The 22,439-nt window shown below is 34.9% G+C and overlaps 1 protein-coding gene and 2 long non-coding RNA genes across 4 annotated transcripts; 1 reads left to right on the forward strand and 2 right to left on the reverse strand.

Moving 5' to 3' along the window:
* The first annotated feature begins 495 nt into the window (after positions 1-495).
* On the forward strand, positions 496-3,171 carry LOC145230226 (microfibril-associated glycoprotein 4-like). The gene is made up of 3 exons (XM_080095612.1): positions 496-640; positions 702-798; positions 3,036-3,171. Exons 1-3 carry the CDS (start codon positions 619-621, stop codon positions 3,166-3,168), a joined length of 252 nt encoding a protein of 83 aa, XP_079951738.1. The 5' UTR covers positions 496-618; the 3' UTR covers positions 3,169-3,171.
* Positions 3,172-5,248: 2,077 nt separating this feature from the next.
* LOC145230227 (uncharacterized) lies at positions 5,249-7,469 on the reverse strand. The gene is made up of 5 exons (XR_013860603.1): positions 7,450-7,469; positions 6,205-6,334; positions 5,850-5,936; positions 5,540-5,687; positions 5,249-5,289 (listed from the first exon to the last, which is right to left on the reverse strand). It is a non-coding gene; the product is annotated as an uncharacterized LOC145230227 (long non-coding RNA).
* Positions 7,470-14,125: 6,656 nt separating this feature from the next.
* Positions 14,126-21,858, reverse strand: LOC145230228 (uncharacterized). 2 transcript variants are annotated; one of them, XR_013860604.1, is made up of 4 exons: positions 21,700-21,858; positions 17,238-17,470; positions 14,914-15,132; positions 14,126-14,311 (listed from the first exon to the last, which is right to left on the reverse strand). It is a non-coding gene; the product is annotated as an uncharacterized LOC145230228 (long non-coding RNA). The 2 variants fall into 2 exon arrangements; XR_013860605.1 differs by lacking the exon at positions 14,914-15,132 and adding an exon at positions 16,327-16,460.
* Positions 21,859-22,439: the final 581 nt, after the last annotated feature.

Below are 22,439 nucleotides of genomic sequence, written 5' to 3' on the forward strand. Positions count from 1 at the left end.
AAAAAGATAAAAAATTGACGCGTTTTTCGGTATGTTTGGGCGTTCGAAAGATTTGCGTGGTACCTTAAGCAGAAAAGACACGTTTAACGCTTCAAATTTGTGTTCGTAAAAGATTCGGTTTTGGCCGAATCGCAACAAATTATTCGGCCGAAACCGAATCTTTGCAAAAATGACCGATTCGGCCGAATAAATCCGGCAAACCGAATATTCGGTACATCTCTAGTGCTTAGCAACCAAATGAGCAATTTCAAAACTTTACATATATATTAAGTGCTTCAAAAATATGCAGTTTAAAGATATACAAATTGCTACTAAATCAAAAATTTGTGGTTTAAAACAAAATCTGGGAGCATTTTGGTGAAGAATTTGGTTGCCGTAGAAACTCGATTGCTCCCTGACACCTGCTATACGTCATCAGTGAACGGTTACCAGCGATTACGTAACAACAAGAAAGTTGTCTGTTACGAAGGTTGGACGGTAATTCAAACAATATGTAGAATAACAACAGCGAGTTGCAACACTCATATATTTCCTGCATGACAGGTTTTTCAACGACGATTTGATGGAAGTGTGGATTTTCACCGAACCTGGCAGGAATATAAAGATGGATTCGGAAACATGGAAGGAGAATTCTGGCTCGGTGAAAAAACAATTTTGTTTAAACGCGTAAATTGAATTTGACCATAACTTAAACAACCCAGGTTTGGATGAATTACACGAAATGACAGGAGGACAGAACTGCCAACTGAAAATAAAGATGACAGGTTTTGATGCCGCAACAGCTTACGCACAGTACAGGTATGATTTCTATTAATAAAATAGTATGCGTTGGGTTCGAACCCCGTGAAAAAAAAACGAGCATCAAATTTATCTGAACTTTAAGAAAAAAATGGTATGTAGAAAAATATAGTAAAAATACAATTTAACGTCATAACCTACTGTCGGTGGAAATATGTGTGCTAGATTATCCGGTTTCGCCGCTATTCCTGAGAGTGGGAAAACGCTGCTCCTCCTAGGCGTGTAAAAAGTGGCACACCTTCACTTGGTGAAAAAGGCATCTCGCCTGCACAAAAAATACACATTAGTTGGAAAAGTGCTAAAATGTATTGACAAAAAGTTCAATACGTCACAGTATAAAGTTACTGGGTCGGTTCACCGCGCAACTTTTTTCCTTGTGTCGCGCTGGTAAATAGGAAAATGGCAGCCAATGATTTATTATGGCTAATAACAACAAACTGTTTTCATTGGACAAACATTTCAACCCTAAAAATCCACTTACACTTTATAAATTAATTCGCTTCTCCGCAATCAGCAATCAAACGCTGCTGTTTTATTTTATGGCGGTGTATTTATTCTCGGAAACATATTAAACTTCGGATAAACAATTGCAACTTGTCATAACTACTATGTTTGCTAGATTAGAGGTGTCAAACTCGTGGGATTCGGGGGCCACATTGCAGTTTGGAAAATATGCTGAGGGCCGCATGTGATTTTTAATCTAGTTTCATACACTTAAACAACCTTTTCGCCATGACGGCCGCATTACAGATCCTTATTTCACCAACAGCCGCCAATTATCTGCTGGTTTTTGTTTAAAAATTACAGGTTTATATCATATATATATATATACCATCTATTGACGCCGCAAAAGCCCAGATTAATTTGAAACTCAATGCACAGATTGAACTGCACAATGTGAAGATCAGTTTTAACTGTTTATTATGTCATAATCTATATTGTGACGCCTTTCGTACCTTTTTTTTCGCATTGTTTGCACACAAAAGGCTTACAAAAAGTCTGACGCGTATAGGCTGGTAATACTGTTTTCCGTAACACAAAATCTGTTAAATCAAAAGTTTTGGCAAAGGAGTTGTAATTACATCACGGCCGCCAGTACATATAGTTTAATGTGCCCGTACGGCCGCAGGTTGTATACCCTTGACTGAAACGGTTTAATTACTACCGTTTATATTCATAACATATGAATTTGTGTTTATAAATTACATTTCGGTAAATGTGTGTTCAAATAATAGCTTTCACTTTGAAAAGTAAGAAAAATTAGGAATAATTAGATAAAAATCTGACAAAATTGTTGTTGTGTCGTGGGCCGCATTGGAGGGCTTTGCGGGCCGCGAGTTTGACAGGCCTGTGTTAGATGATATTCAACACCATCCCAAGCAAAACTAATAAAATGTCTTTCGCAAGACTTTTGCCTGTAGCACCACAAAACTTCTTGTTAGTTCGATAGCTAGTTAATTTATTTCCTTTCGTGAGAAATGTTTTAAAACAAGGATGGATTTTGTTAATTCGTTAGCGACAAAGTATTTCATTTCACATTCGAAATTATCGTTATTTCGCATAACAAATCTTTGTATAATACGTGTTAAGTAACACCGTCATATGAAGGTTTAAAATATTAAAAATGAAAACTAAGTAGGGAAATTCAATTAACTGTTTTGGTCATAATTTTAAAACCTAACCTTTGCAGACTGAATCTTTGATTTATTTTTAGCTTTGTTAAAGATTATTTCGTTATTTATCTGTTCAATAATTACATGGCGTTGAATTGTTTGTTTTCTAAAACGACTGTATTTTAATAAGAATATCCATTTACAAGGAAAATCACATTCAAGTTTTTCCACTCACAGGAGGAACTGCGAAACCGGGAAGAAACAGCGCACCTCGAACAAAATGTTTTTCAACTTTTCTTTGTTTTCACAACTCGAAATCGTTTTCCGCACTAGTGCACATAACAGTCTAATGGGGTCATAAATATAAAAACTAAAATGAACAGTTACGTGTAAACTTCTATTGTTTTTATAAAGACGCAAAGTGTTGGTGTAGTTTTCCAGTACAGGTTTAATGAAGTTAACCACTCGAACCGGTTCGCGGGTTCGGGTGCAGTTCTGGTTCGACTGGTTTAAACCTCGTTTTCATAAAACGTGGAAAAACAAAAACCTGAAGGAAAACAAAATGTGTTTCGTTCAGTGAAAGTGACCCTTCATAAACACAAACAATGTGTTTTGTTTTCGCAGTTCGTTTGCAATCGACGACGAATCAGACAATTATCGTTTACATGTTTGTGGCTTCAGTGGAACGGCTGGTGACAGTTTGGCATATCACAACGGAATGCAATTCACCACCAAAGATCGGGATAATGATCGGTAAATACAGTTTATGTTCATAAGTATACAAATATTTCCGCATTGTCAAATGAACAAGATTATTTTTGTTTCATTGTAAGTTTGTTTTATGGCGTCATATTGCAAGACAAAAACAATTTTACAAGACACAGAAATGATATAAAACCAACAGGCAAAAATACAAAATAAGAATCCTTAAAAAAAATTTGACTAAATTTAGAAAAACCCGATTTAATAAAGAAAAAAATCCCAACTGCAGATATTGAATAAAAAAAATTGCAAAATTTTTTTTTACTAATTTTTTTAAAAACTGAGCAAATAAAAAAATCTCCAGAGCACATAAAACGACTCACTCGTATGTTTTATAATCGAGTTTAAAACCGTTTATAAAAAAAATTAAAAAATACCAAAAATTAAGGTAGTTGCGTGTGACGCCGTATGACTTTTGGTAGTTCCCGTGTGACGTCATACAATCATTAAACCAGCTTGTGTGATGTCACAACTGATAAAGTAATGGCGCTATTGGTTGAAATACACGATTAAATATTCCACTATGTGTTTGTGTAGTTTGTACCGAGGTTAAGTTTTATTGGAATATTACATTGTGACACAGGTATGGAGTCAACTGTGCACTTCGTTACGGCGGTGGATGGTGGTATGATGGTTGTTACTATTCTAAACTCAACGCTGAATGGGGAAGAGGTAACAACCACAACATGATCTGGTATCACTGGAAAGGGGGTAGGGAAGGGTTTAAAGAATCAACGATGATGTTTAAATGCGAATAAAATCAACATTTCACTTCCAAAGATGAAATATGGACTTTTATTGATTTTCCCGTATCAGTGTAAATTACGTAAATACAATTACCCTGTTAAATAAATTGCTCAAATTTTGCTAAAATAAAAATTCGCATAATTCTACCTTGTAACCGTTAGTGAGTAGGATTTACAAAAAAGTTTTTTCTCCAAAAGTGGTTTCACCCATTTTCTGCAAAGTAATTTAAATGTAAATATATATGCAGATAAACCGTGATTTTATTACTAACAATTGAAATACGTGTAAAAATGTTTGTATTAAAAACATTGATTTGATTTTGTGAATACAATACACGGCTTAATCAGCACTTGTTGAATTGTATTTGGAGATTTTTTGGATAGAAAAGACAGAATAAGCAGAAGTTAACGAACTTTAATTCAAAATTTCAACTTACTGCACACAATTGACGTAGCTCTGGGAAAGTTAGAAAGCGCCGCCATTAAGCCACCAAGTGTTCGACAATTGTAAAAAATGTCGAGTCATCTTCAATCGGTTGCCCTGGTAACGGAGAAATGATTTGTAACATTGTTGCCATGGTTACGAAAGTTGAAACCGACTTTGTCACTCTTGTCATGGAAACAAATGCAAAGCATCATTTGCTTTCACACCGTTGTCATGGTAACTCCGTTTATTCCTCGGCTGCCCTAGCAACAAAGGGTAAAACGTTATTTCTAACTGGGTCGTCATGGCAACGGATGTGGCGCGTGCGCTGTGGTTGACTTCCGTACATTGTTGCGCGGATCAACCGTCGCCAAAGGGGGTCACGAGTTATTTGCAGGGAAGGCACGAGTGTGGGCTCAATAGAAAAAGCAAAAAAATACGTCATTTTTATTGAGACGTAGCCTCTTTTTCGAAAGGCTTTTCCAACGTAATACACAGAATTGCGTTTGTGTTGCAAATATTATATCAACTTAACTTGCTTGAGGCTGAAAAATTACTAAACTATAATAAACTTCAGCGATTTTGTCACTAACGCTGATTTGCCGTTCTTTGTTATGCTGCTAAACACAAACAACTTCCACATATGTGGTCATTGTATACCGGTTGCGTGTTTCAAGAAATTAATACTTATGCTAATACATTCTAAACTTAACCTTATCTAAACTCTGCCTTATCATTATACGATGTTCAGAGGATTTTGTGTCGAGTACCGAGCATCAAAAACCCCGCTGCTCGGTACCTATCTCTAATAAATACTGTCAAGTTGTAGTTTTTTAAAAAATACCTTTTGAGCCTGCTCGATCGCTGAAATCTTTCATTGGCAAATGTCGAATCAATTTCACTGCTTCGTCTGGCAGAATTTCATCTCCTTCAGGCCACTCAATGTCTGCAACGTGAAAAACAAATGAATCACAAAATGTCTGGTGAAACATTTTGACAAATTCATTAAAATAACGAACCAAGACTTTCAACCACTCATAAGTTGGTGAGGTCAGAATTATGACGTGTTCTTTACACTTAAGCCAAGGATAAATCAAGTGCATTTGCGGTTACATGACCAAAGCGGGTTAGCATCTGTTTTATGCGACTAATCATCCACAGCAACAGAAAGTCGAATCACAAGCACCGTTGCCTACCTCGTATGCTGCACATGTCAGCTTCATAGTAGGGGATTGTCAGTTTGACAATCAGCTAACAACTCCTAATATATTTATTCTTTTGTCAGTTGTATAGCATTCGTGCAGGCCAGCAATACAGTATTGTACAAATCACAGCACACCAGGTCTGAAAAATAGCGACATGACTGAGTTTAGGCAGACAAACCACTAAGCCTGTAGCTCATATGGTGATTTACCCAGGTTATACACCAACCTGATCGAAGCCAATTTGGGGAAATGTCCGCAAAACTGTGCACTTTGTCAAAGCAATCACAGTCTTTAAACTCACAGAGTCTGTCTGTTTATCTGCTGGGGTCGCTTGTTGTGCAGCAGGACTTCCAGGCGGCGAACCAACCACTTCATCCATCTTGGAAACCTACACAAAAGTAAACAAACTTAAATAAAAACATTTACAGATATAACATCAATAAAATATCTGATATTAAGCTATTGTGATTATTAAATTATATGCAGCAAGAGATTTTTAAAGTAGGTCACAAATTACTTGTTTTTGTTGAGTCATGTATTGTTGAGGGGCTTTGTCTCAAGACCAGAAAAAAGGCAAAAGCATTTAGCGAACAAAATAAGAGCATAAACTTAAAACTTGTTCAACTATGTTCCGGACAAAGCAACAATATCTTTACCTGTTCCTCTTCTCCACTTCCTCTACGAGCTCATCAGTCGAACAACCAGGATCAGACTTTTGATGACGTCCTCTTGACAATCGACATCCAGCAATCCTCCGACAACCACCGGGAGGCATGAGGGATTCACCTGTCAGTGAAGAAGGAAAATTAACTGTTGGCAAATTGTGACAAATCGTTATTTCAAAACAGTGTTGGCAGTTTTAAGGTTTGTTAAAAAACAAATTTAAGCGTTTTAGTCCACCACTCGACAAAACAACAGGTGTTTTGGGTCGTCAAAAGTTGTTCGTGTTGGGTGAGATTAATTGTAGTTACGATTTAAATTTGCTTTTTTGCACAGACCTTTATATTTGTAAAATACAATAGTGAAATGTCGCTTATTTATCCTAATGCACGACCAAACACAAAAAATGTCCAAAAACTGAGTAAAGATTGAAATACTGGTAATATATTTCGCACCCCCTTCTGTTTGTGTACTTCATGGTTATAAGGGCAACTTAACCCAAGTTTGAACTTTAACCAGCAAAATTTACTTACGCTTCTGGAAGCATCAAGTCTATCAGAGTGGAGTATTGGTGATTAGGAATAACAGTTACCAACTGTCATTGTATTTGCTTCATGCAGCACATGGACCAGCAGAGCTAATTCATTAAGAATGAATTTTAAAATGTTGTAAATTAATTAGAAAAAATGATTTTATGTCATTGATGTTCGAATGGTATTTTGTTGATGGATCCAAAATTTTGTACATGAACGATTTTAATGCTAGTCTTAGTTGCAGATAAACATTATATTCCAAATAAGGTAAAAGTTTGCAAGGCCATATGACACAGGTTTGTCAATAAACCTAAATCGAGTGGTGGTTTGTTTGGAGAAATATTTATTGATTTTCTAATTCTTTTTTACCAATCAACGCCCAATCACACAGCAGACTTCTAACCAGCACTTCACCAAAAATACACAGACGTGATGTTTGATTTTGTGCGCTCGTTTTATTTTATAGCCACAGAACATAGGTATTATATTGTCCAAACTACTAAGACTGGAGCTTGTAGCACAATATAGCTACCATATACAGGACAAGAATAAATATTTCATCCCAGGTTTGCAACAACATGCTTAAGACCCTACATGAATGTGTTTGTGTGTTGTAATTACATTTACTAACACAGATCAGTACATCTTTATCTTAGTTTTGATGGAAGCTGTCATTTCTCAATCATTTATTCTTACTTGCCTTATTACCTATCACACACAAATGAGAAAATCCTACCTCAGCAAAAACTAGTCCATAGATGTTTTGTGTCCTCTGAATTTGCCAATAGGGTTGTAACATTGACTTTGTCGTTTGATATTAATGTCTTCGTGATCTACTCTACTTTTTTCCAGCAAAACATTAAGGGATTGAAGTAGACGGGCAACCTAAACATTGCAACAAAGATTAGGATCTTGAAATAATACCTGTTTATCAATCTTTTACGTGACTCAAGTGGATATAAAGGGATGTAAATGATCTGGCCCCTTCATACCACTGATGATGGCAATAGCATTTTAAAAAATGGTTGATTAATAGAGTATGTCACTTTTTAAGTCTATTTGGGCCGTTGTTATCCTTATTAGAAGTGTTTCACAAGATACTTACTTTTGCTGAGTCATCTTATGTTTGAAAGCTAAAATACAACAACAAATGCATGGACTTCGAGTTCCAGGATTAGAAAGTGAATATTGAACCTTATTCTAAACAATTCTCATGTTTTCAAAATACTAATGCTTCATTAGAGTAGAGAGTTTAAATATGCATAAAAATGCTCACCTAAAACAGAATCAGTCGAGTCCATCCTGATGACTTTTCTCCCATAAATTCTGTATGTGTTTGATAACCAAGTCGACCATCAGAGTAACAAAACAGTTGTAACAAACATTCACATCTCTCCATCAGTTTCTCAACACATCCCTCAAATGGCAGTTTCAGTTTTGGTCAAATTCTAAAATTAAACATAATTAAAGAGAACTTTACTGTGTGTTATAAAACACGAAAATAGATTCCAATACAGCATTTTTCAACTTTGTCGAGCTTGCAGACCGATCACATTTTTATCCAAGTTTTACAGGTCTGTGGTTTTATATAATCTAAACAAATCTCTTTTTTTATTTTACTGTTTAAAGTCTTTATGTAGGTATATATCATGGCAAATTACAAATATTTTATCTGAAACTCATCAAAAACCTGATGCACCAGCAGTTAAGGAACACCATGTCAAGGAGCTTCATGACTGTTATGTTTCACTACCTCCAAAGTAATTAATTCATATTAACCTTTTTTGCAGTCCATCCACTGATTTGTTTATTATTGTCATTTTGGTAACAACCACTTATTCTCAGATGCCCATATAAAAAGCATCCTCTGTAGCACCGGAACGAACATGGTGATGAAGAAACTGATATTTCGTATTGACTAGTGATATAACATTCATGTGAAGGTAATCCAAATGGGCCAGGGATGCCAAAAGTTGGGCAGTGATCCAAGAACCGACCAAACACGGAAGTTTTTCACCTGTTAAACAATGTAACTTGTTAATAGTGTTGTGGTTTTACAAGGCAAAGAAAGTATTATTGTAGAAGAAGCAAAAATTACAACATTTTTCACACAAAAATCCCAAATTTAATATGACAGATATTAATATGAGAGTTACATTTGTTCTTTACAAGCTTGCTAGAAAGCCAGGATGAATTTTTAATCCCTTTAATTCAATGCTTAACAATAAGTCAATAAGTTAGAGTTGTACAAAATGTGGCACTACAACAGCTTGTCCCAATAGATAAAAGTTTATGCAGCCAGAGCATCTTTTAAAATGCATATACTGGTGACTGATATATATATTTAATAAACCATGTAGTGATACAATTGCCTTTGCAGCTTTTGGCTTCTTAAGTAACAGATTTCAAGGTCTCAAAACATACACATTACATTCTTAAGAGATATAGAAGTCCATCCGCTAGACCAGTGGTTCTTAACCGGTGGGAAATTTTCCACTAGTGGGAAATGTAATGTTTTCGGAGGGAAATTATGTAAGCTTTCAAATAGCAGACTCGGGCACGAGGGTCAAATCCGGCTTCGAATTAACTGTTGAAAGTTACTAAGATTGATTTCATCAAGGTTTACAAGACACATTCAAATTCAAAGGCCGTTTGTTACATCACAGAGAAGACTAAATCATCAATGACTTTGCTTTTGTGCGCGAACAATAGCCTTTCCTTTGTTGATTGTGATGTAATAAATGACTAATGCAAGCAGATCAGACTCTTCAGTATTCCAAAAAGTTTAATCTCTCACAATAGCACTTTTTAAACTAAATGAGATTGCAGTATACCTTCAGGGTCCAAAACCAAATTGCTCCACAAAATTATTTTATTTAAAGAATTTTTTTTTGTTAATGTAGGGCACAAAACGTAATTATAAAAATAACAGAGTGGGAAATTCGAAGTTGGTAATTGGCTTTAGTGGGAAACCACAGCAAAAAGGTTAAGAACCACTGTGCTAGACTGTTTGTATGCATGTTGTTGTATAAGAAATCTTAACATGTAGGAATGCGTTGTGATGTGACAAACTGTTAGAAGCAAGTCGTTGAGTTCAAGTCTTTGAACCGAGTTACATATCTATCTGTACTTTTATGCAGCAGTAAATGGGATATTGGGAGATAATCCTATTTCCTTAAAACTGTAATTTACATACAAAAACATTGGCACACTGGTGGCCGCTGTTGAAATAGGGATCTTATATGTGGGCATATATAGTTAAAAAGTTGTGCATGCTTGCGCTACCTACATACCTGCACATGTAGGAGAAACATTGTGTTGTTGCCATGGACATACTGCGTGAATGGCATTGAGGAAACATTCTTTAGAGAAACCTGGGTTATAGAAAAAGATGTATATGTAAATGAGGGACAGAGACTTTACAAATGTTTCTATAATAAGGTGGAATACGACAATAAATTCTAAGCCTCCCCCCATAGAGCAATATTATATGTAGGATTGGCAAGGCAGTCAATTGACCGTAATTGATCGGTTGACTGGCTTGCCAATCCCACTCTATTTGACCGGTCAAATACTATTATTAATTTCAAAAATTGAAGTGTAATAAATTGTCTTGGGCTTGCTTTTTGGTTGTTAGAAACGTTAAAAAATTCTAAAAGCCCCGGAGTAGCAAAGTTTAGGACATACTTTTTTATTAATATGTGGTTTAAAATTTAGTATATATGTACTTTGTTCATCAGAAATAAATGCCCGAAACATTTAGGTGAAACGTTTGCAGTTAAGATCTGCAGCGCAATTACAAAATCAGCAATAACTTCTAGTACAGTTTATATATGAATAACTAGAAAGGTGGCTTTCTGATATACTTCCATTTTATATATTCTATACGATATTTACCAATTTACTATAAATATCATTTGATCTACACAAATGGTTGTTTTTGAAAACAAAAACTAATGAGTCCCCCCACATGCGTGTTTTTGCGGATTTACGGTAAACAAATGTTGCGGTGATTTTTAAATTCTTTAGAATGCATTAACCCAACAATAAAAAAATTTTGTTTGTATGTTTTTGCACTATTATTGTCATATAATTACAAAAACAATAAAAAAGAACGAAACAAATACTTTTAATTTAATCTCTTGCCTTGACCCAGATATTGTCGTCCAAGGTCGGGTTTTAAACACAATTTTTTTCAGTTGTGTTACAGACAATTAAAAAGCGATTTGCTGCAAGTGTATACATAACTTTTCATTTAACTTTGTTTCGCAAAACGAGTTTTTCATTTAACTTTGTTTCGCAAACGAGTACCATTGACCTGTAGTAACCTTTAGGGTGTACACACCAAACGACTGTTTGACCTTTTGACACCGTTTTCAACAGCACGCCATCCTTGGTGTTCAACAACACCGTTTGACCTAATATATACATGCCTTGAGTATTTGATTAAAAAAAAAACGCTACGTTATGGCGAAAGAAAGTTCTGAACTGTGTTAGTAATACCTACTAATTGACCTTAAGTAACCTGTGGTCAACCTGACACTGAGCATTTAAAATAACTTTCATCTTGCAAAAAAGTCAAGTTTATTTTTTCATATTTAGTTTGTTTAACAAAGTTTTGCTTGACATATACGAACCTGAAGCACGCTTATTAGGTTTAAATCACGTCATAGGTGTGAAACCTTTGCCAAAACTGAAAATGTGAGTGATAACTTAATAAAACGACATAGACTTCTGCCTACAGTGTCTTTCTTGACCAAATGAACGTTAGACACATTTCCGTTTTGGGGGCCGCTGGGTCATTCGGGGTCAAACTTTAGGTGGACCAAGTTCAGATTTATATCTAACATATGTCCAAATTTCAATAAATTTGAAGCACTCTTTCAATACTAAACGAGCGTTACAAACCATCGTTACAAATTTTACGTTTCGGGGGCCTGTGGGTGAACCGCTGGGTAATTTGGGGTCAAACTTCAGGTGGACCAAGTTTGGATTAATATCTAACATATGTCCAAATTTGAATAAATTTGAAGCACTCTTTCTTGACCAAATGCGTCTCACAAACCAGCGTTAGAGAGAAAAAAGAAAAAGAAAAAAAAAATACGGACAAAAACAATATGTGTCCCCTTCAGGGAAGGGGACCCATAAAAATCGAGTATATTTTGTCTATGAAAGAAGGCAGTTTGCTCATGTCATTGCATTTTTTCAAATGTTGCACTTTTTAATGTAATTTAAAGCAGCTGTGTAAACTTGTAGGCCTACAGTACTTTTTTCTGTAATTGTTAAAAAAATTGTTTGTAGATATTTGGCTTATCATTGCCCTGAGTAATTTTTTTGTGGATTAACCTTAGGTCAAGTCGATTTTTGGAATAAACAATGTATGTACAAGCCAAACTTTTGTTTATTCCCTATTTTTCAAGAGTGAAAACAGGACAACAATATAAATTGTGACTTTAAGAAGAATGAGCAAGTTTTGCAGCTACATCTCAATCAAAATTAGACAATCTGGTGTATATAAAATATTATAAGAACTTTGTTTGCAAATGTAATTATTGAATAAAAATACAGACACACTGAAAGGGCCATTGGTGACATAAGGACATGCAATGTAGTCGAAAAAGGCTGTGTTATAATAAAAACTGAACATTTTCTATTTCACAAACAAATTTACAAGAGTTAAAACCTGATATATCCATTGCTTAAGGTTTATAACAAGGTTCAACTTCAAATCATTAACTAAAATTGCAATTTAATTGTAAGTATTTATTATTTGACCAATTTAACAATTATTTGGCCAGTCAATTGACCAGATTTTATTTGACCGGTCAAATACCCAACCCTAGTATAACATGATGAACAGAAATTGTTCCTTTAAAAACTATTACATCTATATGCACAGTAAGTGTAAATATGCCTAAGAAGTGATACAATGCAAAACAGCAGTAAGTTTTATCTGACAGTTATTCATCATGTCTCCACTACACAACAAAAATGCAACATATAATATGAACTAAATTCAATAAATTCATACAAACCTGTTTATTCTTTTTAACTGCATCCACTGCTTTGTATATTATTGACATGGTCACACATGTTTCATTTTTAGGCTTGATGTTTAACTTAGCCAGAATTGAATAGAACTAGAAGGGTGGCTTAGCACACATTGCCCTTGCATATACACTATAACCTATTTTGAAACATAAATATATTTCCTATGCTTATTTTGTATTGGGTCCCATATTAGCCATCATCTTTTATAACTTTAGAAATTTCTGCAGGCAAAAACTTATGGGTCCCCACACATGCAAAGTTGAAAATAATGCAATTCAAGAGATAACCATCATAAAGTCAGGTGTTGTTAGGTAAAACACAGTGATCGGCACTGGGCTTAAATAATAATACTATGTAGAATATAAACCATAAAATTAGATTCACCCCAGATATTGTTTGAAGTATGTCCTATTTAACGTTTTAAAAACTGACCCATTTTAGGGGGCTAGTAGGGTAACTAATTGAGTTCGACACACAAACTAAAAAAAATATAAAAACCACAATGACTCAGTCAATAGTACTGCAAAATTTCAGCCCAATCCGCCAATGTTTTAAATTTCGACCACTAGACTTGTTTTGAGCAACAACTGTTAACGTTTATGACGTCATAGGGCTGTTAACAAGCCCCTAACTGCCATGGCGCAAAAACGACCACCAAGCAACCCACCAACGAGCAACATACATCTGGTTGCCCTTGTAACACTATTGCTCCTAAGAAATCTTTCGTTTGTGGTGCCCAGTAACATACAAACACGTTTTACACTTTAGGGGCTTGTGGGGTAAATGTTAGGACTACAGGGTTGAACACAACAATCGACACCTATAAATGGCATACTATACAAGAAATCCAAATTTCAGCCAATTCTGACACTGTTTAAAATGGGGCTAGCGGGTAAATACTGGGGTTATTAACAAAAACAAAGTGGGATGCACATCTACATGAATATATCTATCATCTGTGCAAATTTCAGCCAAATCCATCAAACATTTGATGGAAAAACGAGTCGGACAAACTTTGGGTAAAAAGACCCATTTTAGGGGGCGAGCGGGGTAAATGCTGGGGCTATTAACAAAAACAAAGTGGGATGCACATCTACATAACTATATCTACCATCTGTGTAAATTTCAGCCAAATCCATCAAACATTTGATAGAAAAACGAGTCGGACAAACTTTGGGAAGAAAAAAAAGGAAGAAAAAAAAGAAAAAAAAGGAAAAGAAACAAAAAGAAAAAAAACAAAAACAATTTGAATAAAATCAATATGTGTCCCCTTCAGGGAAGGGGACCCATAATAAATATGAATTAAATTCAATAAATTGATACAAACCTGTTTATTCTTCAACTGCATCCACTGCTTTGTTTATTATTGACATGGTCACACATGTTTCATTTTTAGGCTTGATGTTTAACTTAGATAGAATTAAATAGAATATAACATTGATGTAAGGATGATCCAAATTGGCAAGGGACACCAGAAGTTGGGCAGTAATCCAGGGAACAGATCAAACAAGGTAGTTGCCTGCACATAAAATGTAACATGCTGCTAATAATTATTTCTCTAATTAGACAAAAAGAATTTAATAAGAGACAAAAGACTATTAATCACAGCAATACACAATCTGCTGCCAATTAATGTAAATTAAAAATGTATTGTGCATGTTATGGCACCATAATTTCCAAAGTAATGTGACAGTGATGAGTGTCAACTTTCAGAAAAGGGCTTATTGCTTATGCTCTGACAACTTCAACAAAATCAGGCTTAAAACCAACACACAAGCAAACCCTACATTGTGTTAATTAATCCAGTAACGAACAACTAGGCTTCACCAAAGTTTGAAACACAAAAAATATTTGCCAAAACATTGATGCCTATGCTATAAGCTCATGATGCATTTTGATTGTTTAAACAGATTACTGCATAACTTAAGGCTGGACATCTTAGCTTTGAAAAGACTACATGAATTGCTGCATTATGTGTTTAGGCATTACACTATTCTGGATTCTTTATTCCAGAGTCATGTATGTTAGGTTATAATTTTTTGGCATAATATTTTGTTAAATCAATCAAATAATTTATCTAAACATCCCCAGTGGGAAACCATGCCTTGATAAGTATGTTACCTGTTCAAACACAACCACAGCATTATAAGGGTCTGACAAACTTTCAACCATGGAAACTTCCCTGAAGCTGATCGAGTCAAGCAGACAATTAGCTTCACCAACAACTACTCCCTGCTAAAGTTTTGTCCATACTAAGGTCACCTGACCTTGATCTCTGGAACCCCAATCATACATCCACTGGAGGACAGGTGCAGATTTTGTTGATAAATAGAACAACAACTGCAGGCAAAACACAAAATTAATACAAACCTGAGATTAAAGTAAGTTGCAATGTATTTTGCTTATACCACAAACAAACAGATCATACTAAAACAAACATTCAAATATTGAAATTGAACATTTGAATGAAGTTTACATCAAAATAGACTTCTTTGTATTTTTAATTTCCTATAATCCAAAGGTGGGCAACCTTGTTGCATGTATAAACCAGATAAAGTAGTGACATTGCACAAACGTGCTGCAACAGTGATAATGCAATAACATAAGTGTTGGCAACTTTACCTTTAGGTATTTAAACTAGCATTTGTTCAACGTGATTATGTACAAAATTACCAAGTAAACTAGTCTACAGTACTTGCTTGCCTAAATTTTAACTATTAGACGTGTTTGCTTAGGATAATGACAATCAGGCTCAACCATACAGTAAACTTTAACACAACTCTATTACACAGTTCCAAGTAAGGTTGGGACCCCAGAAAATCCAGATTCCAGCATTTTTACATGTGACAAAAATTAATAAAAGCCAAATTGTGGAAAAGGGTAACCAGCCAATCTTAACTGTGTGTTACAAAATAGATGTGTTGGCCTGCAGTAACTCACACAGTGTAACCAAACTGACAATGACAATTTATTGATCATTTAGTGCTGTTTCAGTGCCACTGACTTGTGCAGAAAACAGTTTTGCACCAAACACTTCCATAGGATCTCGGGTGGTCTAGTGTAAATGCATAGCAGTCAATGTTAACTGATATATATGGGGTGTAAGGGTAGTCAATTGAGCCAAAATTTAACAACACACAAGGTACATGCCACCAACAACTGCTGATAACTTCAGCATAATTTTGTTTGTTGTCCCAACGAATAAAAGCCCTGGGGTGAAATATTAAGTTCAAAAACCTTTGCCTGGCAAATACAAACCAATACAAAATAGGTTTTTTGAAGTTAATTTCCATACAACTCACAAATACTGACGAATTGCCACAGGTACAAACAGTTCATCTGAACTGTTTTCAGCTTATGTTGACTAAATAAAAAAGGTTTCAAAAAAATTGATGAAAACAGTATTATTTCTCGTTGGGATTTTTGGGTAAAAGTATAAACATGATTATTGTAAGTAAACTGGTTAACCAGAAGTGTCTAATACTTTCGCTTTAGACAGAATAAAGAAAGTTAAAAATTAAACAATGTACTAACCCAGAACAGTAGCAGTCAATAACCTGTTCCTATGGTTTATTCTAATCACCGGCAGAATTGCCATCAATAAACCATGTTTATGAGTAATCAATGACCAAGTCTACCATCAGAGGTTCACACATGTTCAGAAGTTTCTTAATACAACCAAACAATAAGTTCAGTAAGTTAAACTATAATTTAACATAGATATAAGTAAAACAAAAAAATAAGTAATTTACTGTTTTTAGTCCCACAGACTGGTAATATCAACAGCCTTGGGATTTTATTGTGAAGTTCAAATAGCTTTTACAGGACAGCAGTTTATCCATTATTTAATGGGTTATAACAGGACCGCCCGTCAATCATGATCTATTCGTCGATCTCAGACTGGTATCAAGTTGATTGCCAGGGATTCAGAAAATAATTAAAACTAGTTTCTTTGTAACACGTGGTGAGAAATGTTGCTGTACGTAGATGACTCTATTAGTTGCAGTAGTTATTGTTACTTTAAACTGGCATGTTGCCCGGTTTTTCGAAATATTGTATTTTAAAAGTTAGTTTAGGATCAAGTTTACAAATGGATCAAGCTCAATGCACTGTAAAAACAATAATACCCAAAACACGATAAAAACGTCAAACAGGGTTCGGAAAAATTCAAGTTAACCTTGGTAATAAACACAGTCTTGCATTGTATTTTTATTTTTTATAGGAATAGTAGATCCCGAGCGTTTGAATACCTTAAAAGTCAATCTCGAGTCAAAACAGGTTGGGTATTTCAAGGGTGAAATATTGTGTTTAACAACCTTTGCCTGGCAAATACAAAACTTGTAAAGCTGAAAAAGCTTTTACAGAACAGCAGGTAATCACTTATCTGATGGTTTACAGCTTTAAAGTCTATAATATAAAACCAAAATTATCAAGTCAAAACTAACCTTTCAGACCAGTTCATCTTCACCTGAATGATGTTGTTGTTATTGCCACACATGTTTTTTCTCCCGAATGACTCAGCCTCTGAGAAATAGAGCATTCTCACTGGCATCAAAAGAAACATGGTGATTAAGAAATGATGGTTTCTTGACAAGTGATATAACACTGATGTGAGGTAATCCAAATGAGCCACGTAGGCCAGAAGTTAGGTGATCCACAGGTTAAACAAACAAGTTACCTGAACATAAAATGTAACATTACGGTAATGTTGTGGATTCACAAAGCACTTTGTAAAAGAATAAAATCTTAAATCTAACAATAAACACTGCATAAACATACAAGTAATTGTTGATCATTGAAAGCTTTCTACGGAGCCATCATGAATCTCAAACCGTGTCAACAGTTAACACCTAACTATGGATGAAGCACACTACATTACATAGTATGACAGAATGCATCCACATAGACAAGCTTTTGTTAATGCATTCATGCATACACAAATTATTACATATGTTGACAATGAGTAAAAAAAAACATGTTTTACTTTTTTGTGATTTCCCTCCCAAAAATTATGATTTTGCAACAATGTAGTGAAGAAGATGTGACATAAAAAAACAGCTAAAGTGTGTATCAAATACAACGGATTGGATAGTGTGTAGAATTGTGGTTCATAGACATGTGTAGTTAATGGGATTTAATTTAAACAAAAAAGGAAATACACTAGTTTAAAATCAGCAAACCAGTTTGGGCTATGTAATACATCTGAAATGGAACTGAATCCGAATTTTTTCTTTAAATACATAAACAAGACCTAACCCATAAAATCAATAAACAATGAACCTGAGTACATATGGCAAGCAATTTGACTACCTGTCTTTGATATGTTTTCTGCTACTTATCTTGTTTGAGGGTTTGAAACAGGGGTGCACAACTTACAGCTGCATGCGGGTGAAAAGATGAATTTATGTGGCAGTGAAAAAAGAAAACTAAAATCCATGTACTGGTGGCTGTGATGTAAATAAAACTATTTTGCTAGCTGTCAGGGTAATTAAGATCGGCAATGTGAATGGCATAACAAAAAGATTTGGGGGCAACAAACATCTCTGGCAAACAATTGATACAATTAATTATTACTAAAGAGTATCTAATTGGCAAAAATTGTAAAAGTTTAGACTTTCAGCTACTTTACATCAATTAAACTGCATCTTCAAGGTAAGTGTGCCTGTCGTTTTGTATTTGTTACATTGTCAATAGAGACTGACATCAGCAAGTATTTTTGGAATCAATTCAACACAGTGTCATTAACAAATATCGAAAACTTGCAACAAACAATTACATACTTGGCCTCATAAACCATATGACTTCAAAACCTTTCAACAATTCTTGTCATATTCAAAATTGTTCAAAGGTGAATTCAGTTTTGCTACTTTTAAAATGAGATCACTGAGCATTTTGCAAGAAATCAGACAAGATCAAAACGACATCAGCACCTATACAATGCTCTATTTTTAGCATGTTACTGACTCATTACAACCCTTGTTATGGCATAATTGCTGTTTAGAATACTCGGACAAAACAATAAAAATCACATGGTTCATTGATAAATAGGGTATACTGGGCCTATTTAATCCATGTTCAGTTGAGTTTAATTCGTCATGTGAACCGATCATAGCAGTATTAATTGCGATAAAACATACACCAAGCCGTAAGTAGCTGCGCAACGTTCAGATGTTAAAAATGCAGTTACTTACTTAAAAACCCACAAGGCACTTGGCTTTGAATATGCCACAGTTAGGAGAAACTTTTTGGCCAACTGGGTTTAAAATTTTTGAACAACAAACCACAACACCCTATGAACTACTGCAGGGATCCGAAACTCCTGGCACACAAAACAATTTGCGAATTCAGTTTACACACTTTTTGATATAATTTAAATAATTTTGTTGATGGGTTTCAGTGTATTATAACATGTGTTAAGTTTTAAAAATCCAGGCTACAACTGATTCTGCCTCCTGTTGTTTTGATATTTAAATCAGCTGAAACAATAAACTGTTATTACACACAAAAATGTGGGCAATGCCATTGCCAATTCATTATTATATCACATTGAAATCAGGGGTAATTTGGCAGGTGGCATTTTAAAGGTTGGTTTAGTATTTCTGACCTAAAAGGCCAGGATAAGAGAATATAAAAGAAGAAGCCTGTTAGTTGCATACCAGGTAATTGTACAATCCAATTAATTGCATAGAATTAGTGAAACTGTTTGAAAATCATCCAGTTAATCGAATAATAAGGCTAAAAAAATTGGTTATGAGATTACCTAGGTCTCGATTGTGCCGAGGTAAAAATATCAGTTATTCCAAATTCATCTCTGCATTTGATTGCGCCCAAAATATCTGTGTTGTAAAAAAAAACTAAATCTGGAATCATTATTCATTGCCATACGAAGTAAATAAAAAACTAGACATAATGTATTCCATATGTCGTTGTACCAATCGATTTCACAACGAGTAAAGCACTTTTGACAGAACTGTTTAAAACCCTGCTATATAGAAATACTGGGAACAGCCATTTGATTGGTTATGACACAATCAATGGGCCTGGCGTACCATAATTAAAAAAATAAGTTTGCAGTGATCGCTGGTCTCCATGGACGCTTAAAGGCTAATCCCAGTATGAATATTTTAACGTTAGCTGATCAATGGTCAAATTGGAGATCCCCTACTACAAAGCTGACATGCACAGCCTGCAAGACGGGTAACGATTCTTCTGATACAAATTGCGACAGGTTTATCACAGAGTCTGTGTAACTCAGTTGGCAGAGAACAAGTCTCTGGAAAGATTTTTGTCAAGGGTTTAAATCCACCGCATATGGGAATGCATAGAGACCAGCTTGCATTGAGTTCGGTTTATTTCGCTTGGTAAAAGAAAACATTGCGACACTATAGCCCTAAAACAATCACCAAGCCGGATCACCAAGTACAAATCACCAAGTTCGTTTTAATGTCTTTAATGAGCTTGGCGAACTTTGAATGATTATCCTATATGTTTTTTCAGAAATTATTCTAAACTTATTCCAAGGCTTCTCAAAAACAATTCGGTTCGGCCCGGGTTTCGTGTCAAAATTCACGCCCGTTTACAACTCTGCTGCTATAACCTACTTGCTTTAAATCTTAGCCACTGCTTAAGTACAACAAATATATACATAGACATCAACAGCACAACAACTGTATAGTGCAAATAACCAATAACATACGAAAAATAGAACATTTGTACGCAAGACTCTGGGTTAAACGGGGCTTAACTAAAATTTAAACGATTTTTCATTTGAAAACAGATAAGCGTAAAAATGTGCAAGCTTTTTTTAAAAAAGGTCTATATTGGTTTTGGTCAAACTAAAAAGATGTTGTGAAATGTCAAAAATGTTGACCAAGCCGGCACATATTAAGGAAATAGAATCATGGAAGCTCTTTAAAAAAAAAACTTAAAACATTATATATTATTTCGTTGCATTCATATTTGGAAAAGTTAAAAACAAAACTCCCTCCCAACTGGCAAAAATTATTCTGAGATAATTTTTTCCACCACTGGTCCAATGTGGTCATTGTACGACAGACACATCTGATCTATGTAAGAAATGGTTATATCAACCATTATTTGATAACTCAAGTTTTGCTGAACACAAATTTACCCTAATGAACTGCGAGTCCTTAATATGACGACAAAGCGACAATATAATAAAATAATTCAAAAGCTCAAGAACCACTGAACCACAGTTGTGCCAGTCTGCAGAGTGTGGCAGCTGCACGCGCGATTATTTTGTTAAAAAAAATTTTTGCACGCCAATTTTGTGGAGTTGCAGGCGAAAATTGTACTGTTTTGACCTCTTTTACTTGCTTTGCGCCTGCTGAGCCTGGCCTTGCACGCGAACTTACGGGTCGTGCACGCGCGCACGTGGGACATGTAGGTCCTGCACGCGCGAGATCTCGTCGGCAACTGCCATGTTCTGCAGACTGGCAGTTGTGGAATTTAAGCACATGCAAACCACCTGGCTACTTCAAAGTTCTAGACACAACACTGGGACAAAAATATAAAAAAAACTAGATGCCAATGACCAACAAAATAACAAACCAAATATTTGAACTGAAGTGAACTAGGCAATCTCTTGTCACCAGCTGTACTGATGAGACCTTATGGTTGCACTTTAACACAGGTTACCAAACCAACTACTTTTGTTTTAAAATCTGTTTTGTCCAGTGAAAGCAGATTATAACATACTTTAGTGGCAGGCAACATGCTAAACTACCTTTACTTTACAGTGTCAACAAACTCAACTTAAACAGGATTACTTGAAAACATCTCTTTCAATCAAGTGTGGACAAAAAACCTTCACCCCAACACAGGTACAGAAAACATGAATATATCTTTTGTTTGAAAAGCTAAAAACTAACATTAAAAAACAGTTACCTTAAAACAGCATCAGAAAGTTGAGATTGCTTCACATAAGTAATAAATCCATATGTGCAGAGCACAGAGACATTTGGCTCAATCCACGATCTATTTAACATTATAGAGTTGTTGCAATATTAGGAACAGTTTAAACTAAACCTTGTTCAATAGGTTGCTCGTTGCTGTGAAAAAAAAACATATAAAAGGTAACAATTATATTTATTGCAGACATAAAAAAATTCATACCAAAATTTGTTTCATATGATTTTTCGCTGTACACTTTCTGTTTTTTACCTTTTCAATATCCAACTACTAAAAATTTTTTACATAAAAAATGATTCTAAATTTTCGGCTAACCAACTTTTTTGAGCCACCTGCCATAAAAAGTGCGTATATCTTTTAATTAATATTCAAAGAAATAAATGCCGTTTATTGAACCTATCGTCGACTCGTAGTCAATTCGTCTTCAAGTTGATTGTTGGCGAACAATAGTGTGAGATTTTCCTGGGGTAATCCCCAAGTTTTGCCGCGCAAATAAACTAAAGTTAATAACTACAACAATCGTTTTTTTAGGATTTTTAGAAAATACAACCAAATGTCGCATGATATTTATTTGCAAATAAAGGCACAAATAATACATTAAAAACAGTTGGTCATTTAGTTTTGTGAAAAAAATACTTGCGAAATTCAATTCGAACGCAACCGTCTACAAAGCGCATCTGAATCAAAAACAATTGCGCAACGTTTTCTCACCAGGA

Source organism: Phallusia mammillata, chromosome 5, assembly GCF_965637545.1.
Source record: "Phallusia mammillata chromosome 5, kaPhaMamm4.hap1.1, whole genome shotgun sequence".
In the NCBI taxonomy this organism is placed as follows: Eukaryota; Metazoa; Chordata; class Ascidiacea; order Phlebobranchia; family Ascidiidae; genus Phallusia; species Phallusia mammillata.